Source organism: Oncorhynchus keta, chromosome 35, assembly GCF_023373465.1.
Source record: "Oncorhynchus keta strain PuntledgeMale-10-30-2019 chromosome 35, Oket_V2, whole genome shotgun sequence".
NCBI lineage: Eukaryota > Metazoa > Chordata > Actinopteri > Salmoniformes > Salmonidae > Oncorhynchus > Oncorhynchus keta.
This window is the reverse complement of record NC_068455.1, coordinates 42,062,366-42,087,643: the sequence shown is the minus strand read 5'-3', so window position 1 is coordinate 42,087,643 and position 25,278 is coordinate 42,062,366. Positions and strand designations below refer to the sequence as shown.

At 42.6% G+C, this 25,278-nt stretch overlaps 1 protein-coding gene across 4 annotated transcripts; it reads left to right on the top strand.

The window, feature by feature from the left end:
- Positions 1-16,021: 16,021 nt before the first annotated feature.
- Positions 16,022-25,102, top strand: LOC118368503 (heterogeneous nuclear ribonucleoprotein Q). 4 transcript variants are annotated; one of them, XM_035752659.2, is made up of 12 exons: positions 16,022-16,194; positions 17,754-17,913; positions 18,677-18,795; positions 18,903-19,010; positions 19,127-19,240; positions 19,475-19,651; positions 19,760-19,895; positions 20,544-20,749; positions 20,967-21,116; positions 21,216-21,337; positions 21,524-21,867; positions 23,791-25,102. In XM_035752659.2, exons 2-12 carry the CDS (start codon positions 17,766-17,768, stop codon positions 23,814-23,816), a joined length of 1,650 nt encoding a protein of 549 aa, XP_035608552.1. In that variant the 5' UTR covers positions 16,022-16,194; positions 17,754-17,765; the 3' UTR covers positions 23,817-25,102. The 4 variants fall into 4 exon arrangements, with proteins under 4 accessions (XP_035608552.1, XP_035608550.1, XP_035608551.1 ...); XM_035752657.2 differs by having other exon boundaries at positions 21,524-21,894; positions 23,788-25,102; XM_035752658.2 differs by having other exon boundaries at positions 16,023-16,194; positions 23,788-25,102.
- Positions 25,103-25,278: the final 176 nt, after the last annotated feature.

Sequence of the window (25,278 nt, the reverse complement as noted above, 5' to 3'; positions counted from 1 at the left end):
GGCTCTTTTTAGCTTATGGCGCAATCATGTCATGACTCATAAATATTCTTTACTCCACTCTTACAGTAATTGTATTCTAGGATTCAGAATGTTAATTGGCTTCTTTAATACATTTTCTACAGCCAATCAACAATCAGCCCAGACACAGCCAAGAAAGCAGTCCTATTTGCGCTTGTTACATCGGAGCAGTTTCTTAAAAGCCTTTTTGAAGTCCTCATTGAAGCTGGTGTAGAGCAGGGGGTTGATGAGTGAGTTAACATATCCCAGCCACGTGAGGAAGTCCGACTAGTCCGACCAGGTTTTGAAGTCCGACCAGGTACATAGTGTGGCTTACATTATTGCTTTTCAACTACTTGGTCAAGGCAGCAGCTGAGCTTCGAGTTCGATTTTAATTTTGGAAGTCAATCCAAGCAGCTCTGTGGCATAACATCAATGGTCATACTGTGCCCCATACTCTGCAAACATTGTGTCCATGAGTGACTGACATGACTCATGCTAAAAAGATTGGTCATAAAAGGTCATCACCCTTCATCACTTTGTCTACTGCTGAAACATACACATGCAGTTCACTCAGTCACTCCTGTTGATATATATTAAATATTTGTGCTGGGTGTTACTTGACTTTTCCTAAATTATTTTTCAGTTGCACACATTGGAAATACAGTTGTTCGGACTTTAACTTAAAGTTCACATTTGTGGCATGCATGCCTTCTATTCTAGACATCACATCACCTGCACCACCTGTGCCATGGTGAAAGCTTGGGATCGTCTTGTTTGAGTTGGTCCTGATATTTCTCATTAAACTCAAGAACCTATATTGTAGAGGTTATTACTTACCATTTTTGCTTCTGGCAATGGCATAATGCATCCAAAGATTAAATGAAGAAGATGAAGGAGCAAAACAAAAGCACAAAAACGGGAGCTGATTCCTAACAACATTTTTAAAAATAGGCTACATATAAATATAATATTTTATAATATGATACTGGCATATAGTCTCAGTATGATCAAATGAAACTATAAGGGGTAAACAAAAAATCCTTATCTAGTATGGTATGCTACCAAATTGGGCAATATAAGTCAGGCTACCAATGTGGGCACATAGCCTACCTTCTGAATTGTTCAATCTTCGTGTATCCATTACAACAAATGTTGTGTGTTGGTGATGGGACTCTCAAATATGTCTGAAGTCGGCAGTATTAGTCGCTAGTGCGTCCGCACCCCGAGATATTCCTCAACTCAGGAGTAAGGACAGGTCAGACGGACATCCATCACTTCAGAGGAATGCACGAAATCGCAAGTGCAGGAGTTTGACACTGTCCAACTGCCGCGGGCGCGCCAATGAGGGAGCATTTTTTTCCCGAACGGAGTAACGGTAGGGCTCTCTGTCTCCTGGAGTATAAAATGTGACATTAGGCTACTCCATAGCGTGAGATGCTAGCAACATAGTCACGTTTGTGCGTTGGCGATGGATGGAACTTTCCCGCCATGCCATAAAAGTATGTGCATAATATAGTAATAGCATTTGTGTTTATTTGTGCAACACATGCAATATGCATGACATTACTACTAATGAACATCAACTTCATGCAGATGAGCATCAATGATCACCCATTGGATATCGGCTATTGTCAGTGTTATAGTCAAAACAAGGGTTCCCAAACCTTTCCCCCCAGGGCCCCCTTTTTTTTTTTACATTTGAGAAATTCACATTCACAAAAGAACCAATTAGGGAGAAAATGGGATAAAAGTACAAAAAAATGAAGATTACCCAAGTCCAATTTCTTTGACTCCTTGACTTGAGAAGGTCTTACCTCAGCTTCTGAATGTCATGGAAATCAAGATATTCCCCTGTGCATAAGAATCATGTCTTCCTCTGGCATTTTACAGCGTGTTTAGCCTAAAGCATCTCGGATGTATGCAGCGTTTAAGATCGGTATAAACAATCTCTCAAACCCCTCAAATCAATGAAGATCCCACCCCCTCGGTTGGGAATCCCTGAGTCAGAGAATCTACCCCTACAATATGCAGGTCATCCCAACCAATGCCCAAAATAATGTTGCTGAGTAAGAAAGCTGTCTGAGTCCAGTACACTATTGTATAAGTGTATAATGTAGCTCTTTTCCCATCTGTCACTGACCCAAATGGCATCTCTGAACTCATGCTTGCCAACATTCAGGCTCTTTCTTGATGCTTAATGTTCCATAATAGCTAGGAGACATAATCGGATACATTCTCTGATCCCTGAAAAGTGTGAGTTTCCAAAACATTTTCCCCTTAGTCAGCAGTTCATGGGCATGTTGGAAAGGATAGTGGTTCCAGTCCCAGATGGTATCCTTGATCTAGGGTACTTAGTCTGAATTTCCTCAGTAAGCATCCTGCTGCATAAATGAATATGGAGACCAGTAATGAGATATAAATTGTCCATGGATGAGTAGCCTACTTGTGTGGCTACTAATCCTACTTGTCTTTGCAATGTGGGTCTTAAGAGGATATTTGATGAATACAAATGATTTGCCCCCTTGATTAATAAGAGCAAAAAAGACTGCATAAAATAAATAATGCAAAATACATTGTATGCAAACAAAGGGGAAATTATATTATACTAACACAATTGCTCTAAGAAATACTTTAGATTTGATTTAAATTATACCTTTTTTCTCAAAAAGAAATGGGTCACAATTATTGGCACCCCTATTTTAAATACTCGGGCACCCTCCCCCTGCGAGGATCAAGGCACTGTGTCACGATCGTCGTAATGATTAGACCAAGGCTCAGCGTGCATAGAGTTCCACATATTTAATATAAACTGAAACTCAGCAAAACAAAACAAACAAACGAAACGAAACGAAACGAGAAGCTACTTGTGCACACAGGCAACTATCCGTAGACAAGATCCCACGAATAACAATGGGGAAATTGCTACCTAAATATGATCCTCAATCAGAGACAACGATAAACAGCTGCCTCTGATTGGGAACCATATCAGGCCACCATAGAAATACATTTCACCTAGATGACCCAACAAAGTCACTATCACGCCCCAACCAACACAGAGAATAAGCAGCTTACTATGGTCAGGGCGTGACAGTACCCCCCTCAAAGGTGCGGACTCCGACTGCAAAACCTGACTTAATAGGGAAGCGTCTGGGTGGGCATCTATGATGGACCGTCGTTGGAGGTTCCGGACCGTGGACCGTCGTTGGAGGTTCTGGACTGGGAACCGTCGCCGAAAGCTCTGGACTGGGAACTGTCGCCGGAAGCTCTGGACTGTGGAGGCGCACTGGATACCTGATGTGTGGTTCTGGCACTGGTGGTACCGGGCTGGTAACACGCACCTCAGGGCGAGTGCGGGCAGGAGGCACAGGACGTATTGGACTGTGGAGGCGCACTGGAGACCTGATGCGTGGGACCAGTACAGGTGGCACTGGGCTGATGACACGCACCTCTGGGCGAGTGCAGGGAAGAGGAACAGGACGGACCTGACTGGGGACACGCACTTGAGGGAAAGTGCGAGGAGCAGGAACAGGACCCACATGCCTGGGAAAGCGATCTGGCACAGGACGCACTGGGCTGTGAAGGTACACTGGAGACCTGGTGTGTATAGCCGGCATTAATTGTTCCGGAACTTTAACACACGTTTCAGGACGAGTACGGGGAGCTGACTCAGGTGGCACCAAACTGACAACACGTTCCCTTATTCCAAATCCGTGCGTCCTCCACCAACTCAACAACTCCCCCATTTCTCTCTCCTCCGAATTCTCCTTCTTCTCCCAGACTGGCTCTGGTTTACTCCTCGGTTCCGCCGACTGCTCCATGTGCCCCCCCAAAAAAAGATTATTGGGGTTTCTGTGGCCTACCTCCCCGACTTCGTCGCTGTCCCTCCTTCGCTGCTTCCGCCTGCTTCCGTGGCAGGCTCTTCTCTCCTGCTATAATGTCGTCCCAAGTCCAGGATGTTCTCTCCCTAATCTCCTCCACAGACCAGGATGCCATTATCTCCCGGGCGCGCTGCTTGGTCCGTTGTTGGTGGAATCTTCTGTCACGATCGTCGTAATGATTAGACCAAGGCGCAGCGTGCGTAGAGTTCCACATATTTCATATAAACCGAAACTCACCAAAACAAAACAAGCACAAACAAGCACAAACTAAAAGTGAAGCTACTGGTGCACACAGGCAACTATCCGTAAACAAGATCCCACTAATAACAATGGGGAAATGGCTACCTAAATATGATCCCTAATCAGAGACAACGATAAACAGCTGCCTTTGATTTGGAACCATATTAGGCCACCATAGAAATACATTTCATCTAGATGACCCACCCAAGTCACTATCACGCCCCAACCAACACAGAGAATAAACAGCTTACTATGGTCAGGGTGTGACACACTGAGCCTTTTTCTAAAATGTTTTATGAGATTGGAGAACACATTGGGAGGGATCAATGACCATTCCTCCATACAGAATCTTTCCAGATCCTCCATCTGCGCTTATGGACCGCACTCTTCAATTCAAACCATAGGTTTTCAAGTCCGGAGACTGAGATGGCCATTTCAAAAAGCAGATTTTGTGGTCAATTAACCATTTCCTTGAGGAGTTTGATGTGTGCTTCGGTTTTTTGTCTTGCTAGAAGATCCACTTGTGATCAAGTTTCAGACACCTGGCAGAAGCAACCAGGTTTTTGGCTAGGCATAGTTTATACATTTTGGACCGGACTATATGTGCATTCTCAGAGTCCTTAGGCAGGAAAAGTGTAAGAACACTATCATCTCTCGTTCTCTCTCATATACACTACATGACCAAAGGTATGTGGACAACTGCTTGTCGAACATCTCAATCCAAGGGTGCTGTACTGCAGCACCAGCTGTGCCATCAGAGTCTCTGGGTTCGCGCCCAGGCTCTGTCGTAACCGGCCACGACCGGGAGGTCCGTGGGGCGACGCACAATTGGCCTAGCGTGGTCCGGGTTAGGGAGGGCTTGGTCGGTAGGGATGTCCTTGTCTCACCGCGCACCAGCGACTCCTGTGGCGGGCCAGGCGCAGTGCGCGCTAACCAAGGTTTCCAGGTGCACGGTGTACCCTCCGACACATTGGTGCGGCTGGCTTCCGGGTTGGATGCGCGCGGTGTTAAGAAGCAGTACGGCTGGTTGGGTTGTGTATCGGAGGACGCATGACATTCAACCTTCGTCTCTCCCGAGCCCGTACGGGAGTTGTAGCGATGAGATAAGATGGTAGCTACTACAACAATTGGATACCACGGAATAGGGGGGAGAAAAAGGGGTAAAAATAAATAAATAAAAATAAATAAAAAATATGGAGTTTGTCCCTCCTTTGCTGCTATAACAGCCTCCACTATTCTGGGAAAGCTTTCCACTTGATGTTGGAACATTGCTTCCATTCAGCCACAAGAGCATTAGTGAGGTCGGGCACTGATGTTGGGCGATTACGTCTGGTTCACAGTCCCAAAGGTCCCAAAGGTGTTCGAAGGGGTTGAGGTCAGGGCTCTGTGCACGTCAGTCAAGTCTTTCCACACTGATCTCAACAAACAATTTCTGTATGGACCTCGCTTTGTGCACGGGAGCAGTGTCATGCTGAAACAGGAAATTGCCTTCCCCAAACTGTTGTCACAAAGTTGGAAGCATAGAATCATCTAGAACAGTGGTTCCCAAACGTTTTATTGTCCCGTACCCCTTCAAACATTAAACCTTTAGCTGGTTACCCACTCTAGCACCAGGGTCAGCGCAATCTCCAATTTAGTTTTTTACCATCATTGTAAGCCTGCCACACACCCTATACGATATATTTATTAAACATAAGAATGAGTGTGAGCTTTTGTCACAACCCGGCTCATGGCAAGTGACAAAAAGCTCTTATAGGACCAGGGCACAAATAATAATATAATAATAATCAATAATTTTGCTCTTAATCTAACCATCTTACATAGAAAACCTTATTTGTTAATCGAAAATTGTGAATAACTTGCCACAGGTTAATGAGAAGGGTGTGCTTGAAAGGATACACATAACTCTGCAATGTAGGGTTGTATTGGAGAGAGTCTCAGTCTTAAATAATTTTCCATACACAGTCTGTGCCAGTATTTAGTTTTCATACTAGTGAGAGCCGAGAATCCACTCTCACATAGGTACGTGGTTGTAAAGGGCATCAGTGTCTTGACAGCGTGATTTGCCAAGGCATGAAACTCTGAGAAATCTGGCAGTGGCTTCTGATTAAATTACATTTTCACAGAACCGCTTGTTGCAATTTCAATGAGGCACTCTTGTTCAGATATCGGTAAATGGACTGGAGACAGGGCATGAAAGGGATAACGAATCCAGTTGTTTGTGTCGTCCGTTTCGGGAAAGTACCTGCGGAATTGCGCACCCAGCTCACTCAGGTGCTTCGCTATATCACATTCGAAATTGTCTGTAAACTTGAGTTCATTTCCACACAAAAAATCATACAATGATGGAAAGACCTGTGTGTTGACCTTGTTAATGGAGACAGAGAAGAGCTACAACTTCTTTATCATAGCCTCAATTTTGTCCCGCACATTGAATATCAACTCAGCAAAAAAAGAAACGTCCTCTCACTGTCAACTGCGTTTATTTTCAGCAAACTTAACATGTTTAAATATTTGTATGAGCATAACAAGGTTCATCAACTGAGACATAAACTGAACAAGTTCCACAGACATGTGACTAACAGAAATTGAATAATGTGTCCCTGAACAAAGGGGGGGTGTCAAAATCAAAAGTAACAGTCAGTATCTGGTGTGGCCACCAGCTGCATTAAGTACTGCAGTGCATCACCTCCTCATGGACTGCACCAAATTTGCCAGTTCTTGCTGTGAGGTGTTACCCCACTCTCCCACCAAGGCACCTGCAAGTTCTGGAACATTTCTGGGGGGGAATGGCCCAAGCCCTCACCCTTCGATCCAACAGGTCCCAGATGTGCTCAATGGGATTGAGATCCGGGCTCTTTGCTGGCCATGGCAGAATACTGACATTCTTGTCTTGCAGGACATCACGCACAGAACGAGTAGTATGGCTGGTGGCATTGTCAAGCTGGAGGGTCATGTCAGGATGCGCCTGCAGGAAAGGTACCACATGAGGGAGGTCTTCCCTGTAACGCACAGCATTGAGATTGCCTGCAATGACATGGTGGCGCAGTGGTTAAGGGCGCTGCAGTACAGCGCCAGCTGTGCCATCAGAGACTCTGGGTTCGCGCCCAGGCTCTGTCGTAACCGGCTGCGACCGGGAGATCCGTGGGGCGACGCACAATTGGCCTAGCGTCGTCCGGGATAGGGAGGGCTTGGTCGGTAGGGATGTCCTTGTCTCATCGCGCACCAGCGACTCCTGTGGCGGGCCGGGCGCAGTGCGCGCTAACCAAGGTTGCCAGGTACACTGTGTTTCCTCCGACACATTGGTGCGGCTGGCTTCCAGGTTGGATGCGCGCTGTGTTAAGAAGCAGTGCGGCTTGGTTGGGTTGTGGAGGACGCATGACTTTCAACCTTCGTCTCTCCTGAGCCCGTACGGGAGTTGTAGTGATGAGACAAGATAGTAGCTACTAAAAACAATTGGATACCACGAAATTGGGGAGAAAAAGGGGTAAAAAAAAAAAAATTAGAATAATAAAAAAAGAGATTGCCTGCAATGACAACTTGCTCAGTCTGATGATGCTGTGACACACTGCCCCAGACCATGACGGACCCTCCACCTCCAAATCGATCCCGCTCCAGAGTACAGGCCTCGGTGTAAACCTCATTCCTTCGACGATAAACGCGAATCCGACCATTGCCCCTGGTGAGACAAACCCCTCGACTCGTCAGTGAAGAACACTTTTTGCCAGTCCCGTCTGGTCCAGCGCCGGTGAGGACCTGCCTTACAACAGGCCTACAAGCCCTCAGTCCAGCCTCTCTCAGCCTATTGCGGACAGTCTGAGCACTGATGAAGGAATTGTGCGTTCTTGGTGTAACTCGGGCAGTTGTTGTTGCCATCCTGTACCTGTCCCGCAGGTGTGATGTTCGGATGTACCGATCCTGTGCAGGTGTTGTTACACGTGGTCTGCCACTGTGAGGACGATCAGCTTTCCATCCTGTCTCCCTATAGCACTGTCTTAGGCGTCTCACAGTACTGACATTGCAATTTATTGCCCTGGACACATCTGCAGTCCTCATGCCTCCTTGCAGCATGCCTACGGCATGTTCACGCAGATGAGCAGGGACCCTGGGCATCTTTCTTTTGGTGTTTTTCAGAGTCAGTTGAAAGGCCTCTTTAGTGTCCTAAGTTTTTATAACTTTGATCTTAATTGCCCACCGTCTGTAAGCTTAGTGTCTTAACGACCGTTCCACAGGTGTATGTTCATTAATTGTTTATTGTTCATTGAACAAGCATGGGAAACAGTGTTTAAACCCTTTACAATGAAGATCTGTGAAGATATTAGGATTTTTACGAATTATCTTTGAAAGACAGGGGCCTGGAAAAGGGATGTTTTTTTTGTTTGTTGCTGAGCTTAGTCACACTTTTATAGTAATTCTTCTTAATTTAAACTCTTGAGATGTCTGTTAAGAAGTTAAATATCAGCTCTTTATGATAGAATGTTAAAATTAAGGTTAAATAAATTGTTATTTTTGACACTATTCATAGAATGATCCAGTTCTATAAAGCACTGAATGAAAAGACGTATTGGCAAACTGACTGAATAGAGATCTGGACAAAGCTGTCTGCTTTCATGTCATAAACACTTACTAATTGTGATGCATGATGAACATTACAAAACCCTGTCTCTCTGCATCACCGTGCCGTGGTGAATCCTGCCCCTTTCCGAAGGTATTCGCCAAGGCCTCTTTCATTGACTTCAGAGTAGGTTTCCAGGCCTTCGGCTGCATAGCGTGTCCATGTACTTGCACTTGCTCGATTGAGGCTGTCAGTGTGAGGGAAATAGCTAACCTCTCTAATTTTATACCACCTCCAGCCACAGAGTAGAGGGCTCAGGCGTGAAATATCATACATTCAACTGTTTCAACAGCCCTTTGGCCTAAAATTCCATACTCATCGTTGTGGATGATGATGAGTAGAGTTGTGGTTAATTCAATTAAGGGAAGCATTTGTCACCTATATCAATCACAGCTATCACTCAGCTCAATGATAGTTTCTACTCCTGTTTCACCCCATTTGGGTCTGAATGAAATTAGTAATTAAATGCATGGATTATATATAATTTTTTTCAGAAGTCCATGGACAAGGAATTATCTATATCCTATAATTGTGGATGTTGGCACGACCATGCATATTTTATATAGCCTAACCAAGGTGTTACTTCAACTTTGTTGCTTGATAATGTTTTGATTTGAGAAGGACACAAAGAAGTCCCAATTTACAGGGACAGCAATGCTTAGACGAATTTGGTTTTGGCTTTGTTCTGTCGAATACATGGGCCCCTACATCCCACATGTAATCCAGAAAGTCTAAGCATTGGTGTAGATGACACAGCATGCAGTTCGGAGGCCCATCATTCTGCCAGCACATTAAGAGCCACTTCAGATAAAGAAGAGAATATGCTTCTCTTGACAGGAACAGCCTGTTCTCCTGATGAAATCCAGTTTGAGTTATGTTCGTACCTCAACGTCAGGTGCCATTAATAGTGGATGGCAGTTGGCCATTACATCAACCATTACATTAACATCAAAGTTCCAAGACCTTTTCATTCGAAGGTCACCTAGGAAGAAATTTGTAGGTCAGTGTGATTACCCAAGTACTCCCGGGACTGGCCATCAGCAAGGGTAAATGTTTGTTTCTGACATGGAGACAACAGCACTGCCTCTGTCTCCCAGACTTCCAAAGACTTTCTTGGATCGGTGAGGAGGTACTGCCAGTATAAATCAGGAGAGGTTCTGTCATCTCTCAACTTTATATGCTGACTTGTAGGCAAAGCTCTTTGAATTGCTGGAGCTAAACTCTGATGTCCTTCGATCGCCTTTAGAGGTCTTCTTTTAAGAGTTGTTCTTTGCATCATTGATCTTGGTCCAGTGTTCTTTCACGTTAGATAAATTATGTTCCATCATGTTCCCAGTCTATCAGCTCTGTAATGTAAATATCCCCACTGTGCCTCAGAAGGCAGCCGACATCTTGGGGTTGGCAATTCAATTCAATTCAATTCACATTATTATAATCTTATACACCAAAAATGAGTTCCTAGCCAAATAGCCTCATGACTCAATTATTTTTTTTATCAGCAAGGGTTTTAAACTTCTCAATACTGGCCTACGTTGGGTCCAGGCATTCATTGAGTTTGTATTCACCTAGATCTCACCTATTTCCTCAATAAGTATGTTTGAAAGGAACAGAATTTCAAAGGAGTTTCACATTATGCACCACTGGAATGCATAAAATGTAATTGGACTAAGGTTTTGTGTAATGTATTCATCATGAAGCCATGTCATGAAACAGAATCAGTGGTTATGATCAGCCTCAGCTTTGTATGTGTTATGTAATTCCACCACTAAATTCATTTAGTGATGACTAGCCCAGACAAGAGCCCAAAATCATGTGGGCTGTAGTGACTTCCCACTGGGCACACACTGGTTGAATCAACGTTGTTTCCACATCATTTTGACGTTGAAACAATGTGCAATAGACTTTAAATTGACGTCTATAACCAGTGGGTTGAGACTGTAGTTAGACCTAACCCGTAGTCCCATATAATTTAGAGGTAATTTGTATCACAGAAAGACATAAAATATTAATGTCAATAATATGTTAATATGACTCAATACTTGGATCAATTTATGATGTGTCATGCCGCTTCAGGCCCAAATATGGCCTGGATGGTACAGTATCTTCGGGCTGTCCTTCAATGTACTTTCACAGTTTGTTATTTCATTTTATTTATTTATTTCACCTTTATTTAACCAGGTAGGCAATTTGAGAACACGTTCTTATTTACAATTGCGACCTGGCCAAGATAAAGCAAAGCAGTTCGTAAAATACAACAACACAGAGTTACACATGGAGTAAAACAAACATACAGTCAATAATACAGTAGAAAAATAAGTCTATATACAATGTGAGCAAGTGAGGTGAGATAAGGGAGGTAAAGGCAAAAAAGGGCATGGTGGTGAAGTAAATACAATATAGCAAGTAAAACACTGGAATGGTTGATTTGCAGTGGAAGAATGTGCAAAGTAGAGATAGAAATAATGGGGTGCAAAGGAGCAAAATAAATAAATAAATACAGTAGGGAAAGAGGTAGTTGTTTGGGCTAAATTATAGATGGGCTGTGTACAGCTGCAGTAATCTGTGAGCTGCTCTGACAGTTGGTGCTTAAAGCTCGTGAGGGAGATTAGTGTTTCCAGTTTCAGAGATTTTTGTAGTTTGTTCCAGTCATCAGCAGCAGAGAACTGGAAGGAGAGGCGGCCAAAGGAAGAATTGGTTTTGGGGGTGACCAGAGATATACCTGCTGGAGCGAGTGCCACAGGTGGGTGCTGCTATGGTGACCAGCGAGCTGAGATAAGGGGGGACTTTACCTAGCAGGGTCTTGTAGATGTATTATTCTTATTGATTGGTAGAAAAACTGTTAATGCATAGCACATACAGTACATTACTCAATTGGCCAAAAAGCTGGAGTAATGCATAGCACTCTCGTGGACAATAGTTACCTTTAGTGTCTATTCATGAAGGTATCTTCTGTCTGGAAGAGTTTTGTTAAGAGTCCCTACGCGCATTCTGAGCATTAACACCCAACGCTTGCGGTGCCGTTTTGGAAACACAAGGAACATATCTTTCATATCACTGAGAAATATATATATTTTAAACTAAAGGTTCAATTACTACACACCTTTATAGAGTTAGGGTTAGTTTTCCCACACTGCCATATCTCCATGTTACAGCGCTTGTTTACGGAAGACAGAGACGACCACCTGTGCTAATGACGTGCTTGAACACCTGTGTGTAAGCGTAGTTTCTTGGCTGGAGGCACACAGCCATATGCAGGGCCGACTCTAGTCTTTTGGGGGCCCTAAGCGAGATTTGGTTGGATGGATCTGTGCAAACCTGCTACAGTAAATGTATATTTTCTATTTGAAAGATTATTTCTCGCTGTTATGAAAAATAAGTTCCATGTTTCAAAAGCCGTATCACAAGCAATGATTATTGACGTTTCTAAATGTTAAAACAGAGCATTGGGATCGTAGTTCACATGATCCCAACGGTAAACTGTGCTTATAGCTGAGAACCTTTGGGATAAAGCAGAATGCCATGTTAATTAATGCCTTGGGTTCTCGAGAGCTAGAGTAATGCATATCAGAGCCAACATGCTCATTACACATAATAGAGCTGACAACTTTCAAGGAACTCTTTGACTTTCATGCTATGTATTATGTTTTTTAATCTAATGTAAAATATCAAAGGGGACTTGAACAGAAACTAAAAGAACTAAAGCCCTTCTGCCAAATCATCATTTAAATTACAAATGCACAGCCTAAACGATAAGATGAGGAGAGTAATGATTAATGATCTAGCAAGCCCATAGCATAGGGGGAAAACATATTAATCAAATCTATTTATCCGACAATACTTGAAAATAGTTAATCACTTACTTTCTCTACACAAATTACTTGTTCATAGTAGTGATGGGGGGTCAAAATCTATATTTCTCACGATATATTGTATCGTATTGTTTATACAATATCAGAATATTAGTTTTGCGCTAGTTTGCTGTACCTGCACCAAAATTCCAGTATTTTCCCTTCATACGCTATATATACAAGAGTATGTAGACACCCCTTCAAATGAGTGGATTCGGCTATTTCAGCCACACCAGTTGCTAACAGGTGTATAAAATCGAGCACACAGCCATGCAATCTCCATAAACAAACATTGGCAGTAGAATGGCCTTACTGAAGATCTCCGTGACTTTCAACGTGGCACCGTCATGGGATGCCACCTTTCCAACAAGTCAGTTCATCAAATTTCTGCCCTACTAGAGCTGCCCCAGTCAACTGTAAGTGCTGTTATTGTGAAGTGGAAATATCTAGGAGAAACAACGACTCAGCCGCAAAGTGGTAGGCCACAAAAGCTCACAGAACGGGACGTCTGAGGCACGTAGCGCTTAAAATTAGTCTGTCCTCAGTGGCAACACTCATTACCGACTTCCAAACTGCCTCTGGATGCAATGTCAGCACAATAACTGTTTCTCAGGAGCTTCGTGAAATAGGTTTCCATGGCCGAGCAGCCACACACAAGTCTCAACATGCGCAATGCCATGCGTCAGCTGGAGTGGTGTAATGCTCACCTCCATTGGACTCTGGAGCAATGGAAGCGCATTCTCTGGAGTGATGAATCACGCTTCACCATCTGGCAATCCGACGACCGAATCTGAGTTTGGCCTATTGCCAGAAGAATGCTACCTGCCCGACTGCATAGTGTCAACTGTAAAGTTTGGTGGATGAGGAATATTGGTCTGGGGCTGTTTTTCATTGTTTGGTCTAGGCCCCTTAGTTCCAGTGAAGGGAAATCTTAACGCTACAGCATACAATAACATTCTAGACGTTTCTGTGCTTCCAACTTTGTGGTAACAGTTTGGGGAAGGCCCTTTCCTGTTTCAGCATGACAATTCCCCGTGCACAAAGTGAGGTCACTACTAAAATTATTTGTTGAGATCGATGTGGAAGAACTTGACTGACCTGCAAAGAGCCCTGACCTCAACCTTTGGGATGAATTGGAACACTGACTAATGGCGCAACATCAGTGCCCGACCTCACTAATGCTCTGAGGCTGAATGGAAGCAAGTCCCCACATCAATGTTCCAACATCTAGTTGAAAGCCTTCCCAGAAGAGTGGAGGCTGTTATAGCAACAAAGAATGGAAGAAGAACTCCATATTAACATCCATGACTTTGGAATGAGATGTTCGGCGAGCAGGTGCCCACATATTTTTGGTCATGTAGTGTAGCTTGTTCTCCATCTTCTTTTTAAACATGGAGACAAATTATTTTCAGCCCCTTTATTTCCATGACTGATCAAACCCGTTTTCGCATGTCTCTTTGTTGTCCGTCTGCAGCAGACATATCGTGAGCAATATGTTTGGAACATCGAATCACAAAAATCACAGTATCGAATCTCAACCCATAAGAATCGTGATAATTTAATACATATCCTATTGGTATCGTGAAAATATTGTATAGTGAGATCTCTGGCAATTCTCAGCCCTAATTCGTAGGTACCATCCTAAACTGTCCAAACAGTCATACTTTTAGATTGTCATACACAATAAAAACAGTTCGTAAATTACAAAACTGAACAGCTGATGGAGAATTGTATACTTTTGTAATTGAATAACAATGCTGCAGTTAATAATTAGTGTAACTAATGCTTTGTAATAACTAGAGTATAAAACAATGTTATACCTACGGTAGTACAAACTTATGGTTAGCTCTATCTGTGCAAGGATTCCCATACCAGAGGGACGGTGGAAAGCAAACCCTAGGAGATATGGAGAGTTTTCGGATATGACTGCTGTAGAGTCAGGTCACCAAACTCAGCTTTTCCTGTCGATAAAGCACTGCGGTGTGGGGGCATATAGTGGGCCTATGTGCATATTTATGAAGCTCAGAAAGCCCTTCCAACCACCCCTTCCAGCAACAGAAATTGATTATGATTGTGACATATTCAGAAAAAAATAGCATATTTTACAATGACGGCTCGTTTATCCATAAGTCTTCTGTCTGCCAAGTGAATAAATTAGGTACAAACCTATCATTAGGGTCCTGTCTTCCTCAAATGGTGATCCTAGAGCTCATGAATGACAAGGGCACTGCATAATGACATTGGTCATGCCCTTTGCTCATGCTCCATAGCTTATGAATGAGGAAAGGTCATGCTCAAATTGCTCTGGTAAAATATGAAACTCTGGGCATTCGAGCCAACTCCTCATAGCAACAGTAAGTGATAAGATTGTGGTGGAGTATCATGCAATATTGATAGGATAGAGGCTATGATAAACATTTGAAGTGTGCCAGTTTAGCAGTTTTTATTTTAGAACCAATGACTATCAAAGCTGTTCATCAGCAAATCCCCATCTACTCAAACTATACTGGGTTTTGTGAACACTGTATAGGCCTGGTTGTTTGTTTTGTTGAAGTTCTTTGTTCACATCATAAGTGTATGAAACAAGCCAATGAAGAGGGTGACACGCTGTGGTGGAAAAAGGCATTTTCAAGGGTGTTTCTTTATTACGGCTCTCTCTCAACAAATGATGATTTCAACTCACTAAAAGCAGGGTCATATTCATTATAGGCACCAAACTGAAGAAAACAGACTGAACTTGTCCAATAAGAAACAGGTGTTTTCCGTTTTGCTATGTTTGCAGTGTGCACTAGTGATTAAAACCCATGCTGATTTACCAGGACAGTTTGACTGAGAGAACAATACCGGCCACTACGCCTCAGGGGTTTGCACAAATCAGTGTGCCTGATTGTTCTTCTAAAATATTCAGTGGAATTCAATAGAATCTGAACTGTGTAAAAACATGACTGAGACACTATTTGAGACACCAGTTATGTCTAGAAAATGGTAATAAAGTTGAAAATAGCCCATCACAATGGTCTCAAGAACAGCCAACCAGTTTGGGTTGAGGTTTATTAAATGTAAAATCTGGCATTTCAGGAATAGTTTCAAATTCTAATTCAAGAACTGTGAAGTTCCACAATTTAAATTTCATTGGATATTTTTCAATTCCAAAACTTCCTGAATGGACCCAAAACATAAAATGACTGATATACTGTTAACAAATATTTAGAATTCTAACAATAATTTAGGCTAAGGTGCTGAACATTGTTATGATAGCTTTTGAACAATAGGCTATCTTTACAGAAATGTTGAGTTTTAATCCTCGCCTCTATCTTGCCATTCAAGCCATTTCAGATGCAAAATCAGAGGCAAAATATCACTGCACTACATACAAATCATTTCCCAATCTACTGTAGAGTAAAGGCATAGAAGGCAAGCCCGTGCATGGGTGTCTAAGAAACCCCATTGACGAGACAAAACTCGCAGCGTGAACGTGGCAGCCATTTTACATCCTCAAGAGTGAATGAGTGGAGCCGAACTAGTGCCGGGAGTTGTACACTTTTCCTCTAGTAATTATCAAAATTTCCTTCCGAAATAATCAACACCATACAAGTTGGTGATCCATCGGCAGGTATGATGAATACTACTAACTGGTCACGTGATCATAGCACAATTTATAGCTAAAGTAGTTGAGCGTGTGGTGTTTCAAACAATGTGGAAACGGGTGGTTGGGACGGGTTCTCCAGACCGGCTTTTTGAAAATGGACTCTCCCTATGTGGCGGCACGTTGACAAACCACGAAGCTAGCTAGTCACCATACTACAAGGCCTCTCTCTGCTCCACATATGGACATGTCGAGCCGAATTAAGTTAACCATCAAACTATATATGAGCTTTCGCGGTTTTAATGGTGTCGCTAGTTAACTCAGCCAAGTGGGATAATTATGCTACATCATGAATGACTTGATCGTTGTCACTACCTAACTGAACCAGCCAACCAGGGAGCTAACCTCTGAGCGTGTAAACTTCGAGATAATTGCCTTTGTCAGATAGTTTTGATTCAACTCGCGAACTAACGTTAGTTTAGCGTAACCAATTTGGCTAGCAAAACATTTGGTCGTCACTCCGCTAACTGCCTAGCTAGTATGGATAACTAGCTAGGTTTGTTATTGTGACTTGACAGGGTTGGAGGACCGTGATTATTTAGCTTGGCGTGCTATTATTTAGCTGGCTAGCTAACGTTATGGATAACGCAGCTAGGTGATGTCTGAACACTTGTGGTTATAGCTAACTAAATTATTAAGTTAAATATGAAAACGTAACGATGTTGCTTGTCAGGTTTAGCTAGATAATTGGGTAACGTTAGCTAGTTCGCAAACGTTATGTTAGTTGGCTGCAATGAATACTTTTTGCATGAGCACAAACTGAAATGGCTTCGCGTTAGACTGCTCCATTTACCCTAACTAGCCACATTTGCTATCAGTGGTTTGCGACACGTTATCAAACATTTTGTAACGTTAGTCTACCACACCATGTAATTTGCTCCTGCACAAATGCTTGCGGACTGTCTTATTAGTTACCGGAAACGGGTGGCTTAGAAACTCTGTCGCGGTACTCTACCGAAGGAACACGTGTATCAGCTAGCAAGTTAGTCCTGAAGTCTGCAATCAGTAGGCTAATTTATAATTTAGCCATGCCATTGTACCCAGCGGGAGATTAACTTAATGTTAGCAGGCATAGTGTTGTGCCAAGTTGTTATTCTAACACAGTCAAAGGCGGGAAATGTGTCATTACGTGTACACATTTCACCATGTAGCCTATGCTAACTCTCCTCATACATTGCACATGCAAACGAAAATAAGTATAAGGTGTGCAGTTATCATAAATATCAATTGATACTTTTATTGGGTGTCAGCATTTTCATAATTGATACAGACATGCAAATTCCAATATCGTAATTGAAATGTGACTTGATTCCACTCTTATTAAGGGACCACATGAACCCACATGTGTGTCTGTTGCACATGACTGGCTGGGTTTCTGTACAGCACTTTGAGATATCAGCTGATGTACGAAGGGCTATATAAATACATTTGATTTGAAATTTGATGACACCCCCCCCCCCCAAAAAAAAGCTATCAACAGTTTTGCACTTGAACCAGGATTAATTTGGCTCATTGCATTTGCACAGATTTCTGGAGACATGGCCACAGAACATATTAATGGAAATGGTCCAGAAGAACCAATGGACACCACTGCTGCAGTTACCCATTCTGAACACTTCCAGACTTTATTAGAAGCTGGTTTACCACAGAAAGTTGCTGAAAAACTAGATGAAATTTACATAGCAGGTAAGGCACATTGAATATCCAGCATATTCGTACACAAATTATACTTTTGCTATTGCATGTGCTGTCATATTTTACATTAACTTTGAATGTGGGAATTGGGATCCTCAAGCAACTTTTTGTGGTTTCCTACCAAAATGGGTACTGCAGTGTAATGGACAAAAGAGAATTCATACACCACCAATATCGATGTGAAATAAATGTTTTGGGTACATTGTCTTAAAGGTATATCTGGGCAGAGCACTGGTGTCACGGACACTTTGCGTTCTCAACAATTAAAGTGTAGCAGCACCGATGAGCAAAGAGTTAGGGCACAGTTCAGCGGAGGTCTCTGGAAAGTCTCAGGCAGAGAGTGCAGCCAGATGGGCACATGCAGCAACAATGGCAGCAGCTGTCGGTGGCTGGGACAGGTGATGGGCCCTCCAAGAGCAGAATGTGCACAAGCTCATTAGGGGCGTACAGTGCACAGGACTGCCATATCAAGTTAAAACATCATGTCTGTTGTGATGAGTTCTGCAGAGGTTGAAGAAAGTGCTTTTACTCATTGCACTTTGTCCATTTTAAAATATCGGTCTCCTGAGATGGTTCCTTTTCTCTGATTATGTTATGCAAATTATTCAAATTTAAGCAATAAACTAAAGAAGTCACAGAAATAAGTGAACTTTGATACCCCCAAACATGCATTGTGGCTAGACCCGTTTGAAAAGATGTCATCCCGTAGTTCTGTTCCTGCTTAGTAACCAATGTTTTTTTTGATGTCCCTCAGGTTTGGTATCACACAGTGACCTAGATGATAGAGCGATTGAGGCTCTGAAAGAGTTCAACGAAGAAGGTGCTCTGCAAGTTCTGTTGCAGTTCAAGGACAGTGACCTCTCACATGTTCAGGTATGTATGGCGAGGGATGGTGGATTGATTGCATATGGGATCACGTCTTGAAATCAAACGCTACCATTTCGCCCTCTAAAGTGTACAAATTTTTCTTTCATCGACAGAACAAAAGTGCCTTTCTTTGTGGAGTTATGAAGACATATAGACAGAGGGAGAAACAGGGTACCAAAGTCTCAGACTCCAATAAAGGACCAGATGAGGCCAAAATCAAAGTATGGTTTTAACGAACATTCTTGAAGTGATAATGGAGACGTGTCATCATTATCATATACTGTGCAGTTGTTCTCTGGAAGGCGTTTGACTTCAATCATGTTATTTCAATAAACAGGCCCTGCTGGAGAGAACTGGCTACACGCTCGATGTGACAACAGGTCAGCGGAAGTATGGAGGCCCCCCTCCAGATTCTGCTCACACAGGGGCACAGCCCACAATTGGTACAGAGGTATGTCTCTACAATAATTCAATGGTGTATTTGATTAGTGTGTTATAGTTTACTTAAGTGTGTATGATAGTGTTTCTGCATTCTGTCCAAATAATGAAAATGTAATTTTTCCTGGAGTAACTCAGATTGCGCCGTTTTACTGCTAAGATCTGACTGTATTTTGGAGATTTATTGCGTAACAATGGCCCAATGTTTCTTTCACACCAAGTTAACCTAATTTTGCTTTCATCTCAGATTTTTGTTGGCAAGATCCCTAGAGATCTATTTGAGGATGAGCTGGTCCCTCTGTTTGAGAAAGCCGGGCCCATTTGGGACCTGCGTCTGATGATGGACCCCCTCAGTGGCCTGAACAGAGGTTACGCCTTTGTCACTTTCTGCACTAAAGAGGCGGCGCAGGAGGCTGTCAAGCTGGTATGTACCACTTGTTGAAATCCTCTCTCATGATAGGAATGGAGAATTTAGCCCACCCAATCATGACATGTCATGCACTCTCTCATACCCACTCCCCTCTTTCCACAGTGTAACAACAATGAAATTCGACCCGGCAAACACATTGGTGTGTGCATCTCTGTGGCCAATAATAGACTATTCGTTGGCTCCATCCCGAAGAGTAAAACAAAAGAGCAGATTGTGGAAGAATTTGCCAAAGTCACGGGTAAGCAGCACCTTTTTGTTGAATGATCTTCTGGGACAAATTGACATTTTGCTTGGCCAGTCATATTCGGTCTTGACAAAGATTTATATTTACTTTGACAACAGTGTTTAAACATTGCCTTACGTTACTGAATGCAGCAATCATGATCAACCGCTAGTGTGTTAGATTGCATTTAGTCTGAGTTTAGATTTATGTACGTACGGTATGCTATGTAAAGCTGGGCTATATTTGCTCAACAGTTTAATTGCTCATTTCCAATGTCAGGGTTCAGTGTCTAAATGATGAAATACATCTATTCTATCCTGGAGTAACTCTGGTTACGCTGATAGTTTACCGCTAAGATCTGACTGGACACTTTGCACTTAACTAGGCACAAATCCATGGTCTCAAGACTTGTCCAAAGAGAACAGCTGTGTCAAAGAAAGGGGACACTAAATGTTTTGACTAAACCGAAGGAAACATTCCATGAATGTGTGATATTTTGTTCTGCTGCCAACTGTTTTAGTAAGGTACTCTCTAGAGTAACTCCGTTCCATTCCTTTTTGCTTAGCATTTTGCATGGAGATGGAGCAAGCTTTCTTGTGCACTGGTCACTGTTCAGCTAGGATACCTTTTTATTCCTTTCCCCTCCTGCCTCTCTTTCAACAGAGGGTCTTAACGATGTCATACTGTACCATCAGCCAGAAGACAAGAAAAAGAACAGAGGCTTTTGCTTCTTGGAATATGAAGACCACAAAACTGCCGCTCAGGCCCGCCGCCGGCTGATGAGTGGCAAGGTCAAGGTGTGGGCGAACGTGGTGACTGTGGAGTGGGCTGACCCCATAGAAGACCCTGATCCTGAGGTCATGGCCAAGGTAAGTGGAGCAAAGTTAACAGGACTCATTTCGCCTGAGATAAATTGTTTTTGTATTGTCCATCCATTAAACTTGTGAAATATTTCAGAGTTAACATTGATTTGATTTCGACGTTGTTTACCAGGGAGTAGGAATGGAAGTAACCACCAGTGTATGAGACAGGACAGAGACACAGACTTTAAGTGTAATTGATAAGCCACTACCATTTTCCTTCCAGGTGAAAGTGCTGTTTGTCCGAAACCTTGCGAGCACTGTAACGGAGGAAATACTTGAAAAGGCCTTCAGTCATTTTGGCAAGTTGGAGCGGGTGAAGAAGCTGAAAGACTACGCCTTCATCCACTTTGAGGAGAGAGACGGCGCAGTCAAGGTACATGCTGGAGTCTTTATATTACTCTCACCAATGTATCACAAAACTGGTAACAATGGCTGTTTTTTGTGTAGTTATTCAACTTGCCTCTTTTGACAGGCCTTGGCCGACCTGAATGGGAAAGACCTGGAGGGAGAGCACATTGAAATAGTCTTTGCAAAGCCACCTGACCAGAAGAGGAAAGAACGCAAAGCCCAGAGACAAGCGGCTAAGACACAAATGTAAGCAAAGATGATTGATTTTCAATTACTTGAGACCTGCAAATACGGGCCAAAATTATAGTTGCGTTGTTGGGCAGCCTTTCACCATTGATTTCTTTTGAATGATTGAATAGAAAAGTTAACGTGATCTAACAAGCGCAAATGCGTCCTGTACGGTTACTAAACAAGTGCATATCCTCTCCCCAGGTATGACGATTACTATTACTACGGCCCACCTCACATGCCACCTCCCACAAGAGGCAGGGGACGAGGTGGCGGCCGAGGAGGCTACTCTTACCCCCATGACTACTACGGCTATGAAGATTACTACGATTACTATGGCTATGACTACCACAACTACCGGGGTGGCTATGAAGACCCCTACTACGGCTATGAGGACTTCCAAGCTCCCAGTCGAGGACGAGGAGGGGCCCGAGGCGGAGCCCGTGGTGGTGCCACCCTATCCTCCCGGGGCCGTGGAGCTGCCACACCCAGGGGCAGAGTGGGTGGCTTCTCTCAGCGAGGTGGAAGTGGCCCTGGATCGAGCAGAGGTGTGCAGGGGACCAAAGGGGCACTGGGTAAATAGGGACTAGCTGTGTTGGCAAATGGTTGCTATCAGCTACACAAAAATGCAAACATACTATTTGGGCAGGACTTACACCCCCCGACACACACTTGAATAACCTTAAACTAATGTTTTCAGCCTGCATTAATTTCTTCCTTATGGCATAAATTGACCGTAGTTTGCTATTTGCATTCTGTGTAAAATATAGGCCTTGAAAGTAAGGAATCATATAGATGCAGACCTGCCAACAGGCATGTATCTTGCGTACCATGCATGCAATTTGATGTCAAAGTACGCTGGTACGAAAAACAACCCTAAAATAAATAGGCTTCTAGTTGGCACATTGTGGTTTTTGACAACTGAACCAATCCACTTCCATCCATTGATACTACTGATGTGTGAGGGGAAAATGGAGAACAGTTCCGACTACATTTTACAGAATTGTATGTGTTAGTTACAGCGTTTAGCGAGTACACTTTCTTGGTCGCACATGCTTTGATCTCTGCAAAGGTAGTAGGTGCGAGCGCATTGATGAGCAAGGAAACGGTGAAGTGTTGCGGTAGTTCGCTGTGTGGATGGCAATAGACATGGCAGAGTACGCTAATACCGTCCTTCACAGAAAGTTATGTTCAAGTGTAGTAGGCCTATGTTAATTAGTCAGTTCTTGGTCTGTCCTCTTGATATAGCTGTCAACAGTAGGCTGCTAATGACGTGCTAATAGGTAGTTCGCCAATGACCAAGGTATGTTGAATGAATGGCAGCCTAGTAGTCCGACCTAATTTGACAGATTATGTCAGGGATGGAGATCTGAAACAAGCTCAAAGGCCTAGTTCAGTTTCATATACCAAATAGCTTACAGTAAACCAGACTACTGAATGTTACATTGCATCCAGTAATTTAATTATATTCAGAATTCTCCCCAAACTAAATTAAGCCCGTTTTACAGTTTCACTAGACTATCCACATAAAGACACCTATTAATTAGAATAATCAACCCCCTAAATTTAACAGATTTTTTTTTAAATTTTAGGATCAAACAAGACTTCTGTTGACTACATTGTTTGATGTACTTTAAGACTATGTTTCAGGAAATAGCAGTTACAGGTTTTCCAAAAATGATAAATCCTCTAACTTCCTCTGGACCACCCCCTACCCAGCCTACATCTGTACCACCTTGTCAGAAAATCCTAGGGAGGGCCCTGATTTTGTACATTTAAACATATTTCTAGTTATCTACTGAAGAGCAGCCACTTACCAAGTACCCATAACAGTCTAGTATACCATTCCTACTGAGCCAGTCTTCTGCCAACATTAGGCAAAAAAAAGGAGGCGCATTTGCCTATGATTTTAGCAGTGTGGGTGTCGACGCGTGCTGTAATGGGAGCTGGGGGTGCCGCCACCACGCTGAAGTGGTACTTGTAAAAATGATTCAATGTTGGCAGGTCTGCACCATTTTATTCCTTGTCTTTTGAAAGCTGAGCCTCACATTCAATTGGTAATTTTCAATGTACAGATTTGGCTTTCAGTGTCCAAATTATGAAAATATGTATATTCTATCCTGGATTAACTCTGGTTACGCTGATAGTTTACTGCGAAGATCTGACGACATGTTTGATATTTTTATTTATTTCTGTCCATGTCTTTAGAAGACTTCCTCAAATTAGTGATGGGTATGTATGCGTAACATTTGAAAACACACCTGACTTTTGGCCTTAGGTCAAAACCTTGACAGGTGTCACCTTTCAGAGCACCAACTGAAAGGTCTGCTCCTCTGCAGATTTAGGGTCACCCTTTTTTAAATGTAATTTTACATGATTGGATGTCATGTTTATGTTCTGTGTTGTGATTTGTTTTTTATTATTATTTTGAATTCCATTCCAATTCTGTCTCTTATTTGCTTGGTCAGCAGGGAAAAGGGGTCGAGGCCGGTCCTGACCTGTCACTATGAAGACTGACTTACTGTGTTGGGTTACACCAGAAGCTGCAATGGATATGGATGGAAAAGTCAGCAAAATGGTCCAATATTCCAGCCTTAAAGAAGCATCTCCCCCAAACTGCCACCTAAACAATCAGCGGATTATTTAGAAAAACTTGCCTCCCCTGTATGCCCACACCCCCCCAAAAAATGCCATTTTAAATAATTATTGAAGAATTTGCACTTTTTAAGTTTCTTAGTTTGAAGTGGCTCAAAGGAGCTTGATGCTATTGTATATTTTTGTGCTAATCACAATTTTTATTGTTGGAATATCCCTGTTAATCTTAATCGTTTGATTTGGATGTTTGAAGAGAACATTTGCAGGTTTTAGGTGTAACCACCTGGCATGGATATGTCAGGCATTCCAGGAAAGTGGTTCTTTTCAGAACTTGTCTTTTTTAAAGGGTTGGTTAACTACCTCAGTACAGAGGATTAAACTACCCGGCCTGTACTGTAAATAGGGAAACTATATTGATGAAAGCAGGGCTTGTTTCCTACAAAATATGCACAAGAGTAGCAGCACAACCGAAAGGACTTGCTGCAGCTCTGACATGGCAAACAGTCAAACTGGGCATGCAAAAATAATCTCATATGATGAGCCTGAACAAGCCCTGCTTTTATCCTATTTTGAACTGAATAAGCCACCTTGCTTCTTCAGATTATTGTAGTTACTGGTTGTATAGTTTGGAAAATGTTACTTTTGTAAAGGCTTGAACATCAACAAGGGTGTCAACTGCCTTTGAAAAAGCCCTGCAGTGTCCCTTTGCCACTCCCAATTATTTTTTATTGTTTTTAGAATAGATCAGAATTATGTTCAGTACCACCCCCTTTCCTGTAAAATAAATATCCCAATCATGTGACATCTTGAATGATCCCTCTAACTCTAAGCCAGCTACTATGTAATCAAGTCTTTTGATTAAAAAGGAATTGCCATACTGCCCAGCCAGCGAGCATGTGTGCCTGTAGCTGTTTCGAAGGGGATCGTGATCATACAGTGGTAAAAGGGATACTGCAGCTGTTATTCGTATTCCATGTATAGCGAAAAGGAGACTGAACTATTCATCTGGTTTTGTACACTGTTAACTCCCTCAATAAAATAATTACAACCACCTTTTGAAAAAATGTTAGCAGTTTTAAACTATTGTTGGTGGCCAACCACGTTTTTGCATTCCTGCAAATAAATTGTTTTATACTGTAAAATGGAGGTGAGTGTAACTTATTTTTGTAATAAAGTTTTTGATTTCTATCTGTGTCTTACTCTCTGTATGACATCTTGTTAAACCATGTCACACATTTTATGCACTGATTATAGTGTAAATACCTTGGGTTTATAGCTTCTTTTTTTTATAGCTTTCTGATGCGCATCACACAATCACTTTCTCATTCCCAGGGAGGCTTCAACCAGAGGCGCATGTGTAACGT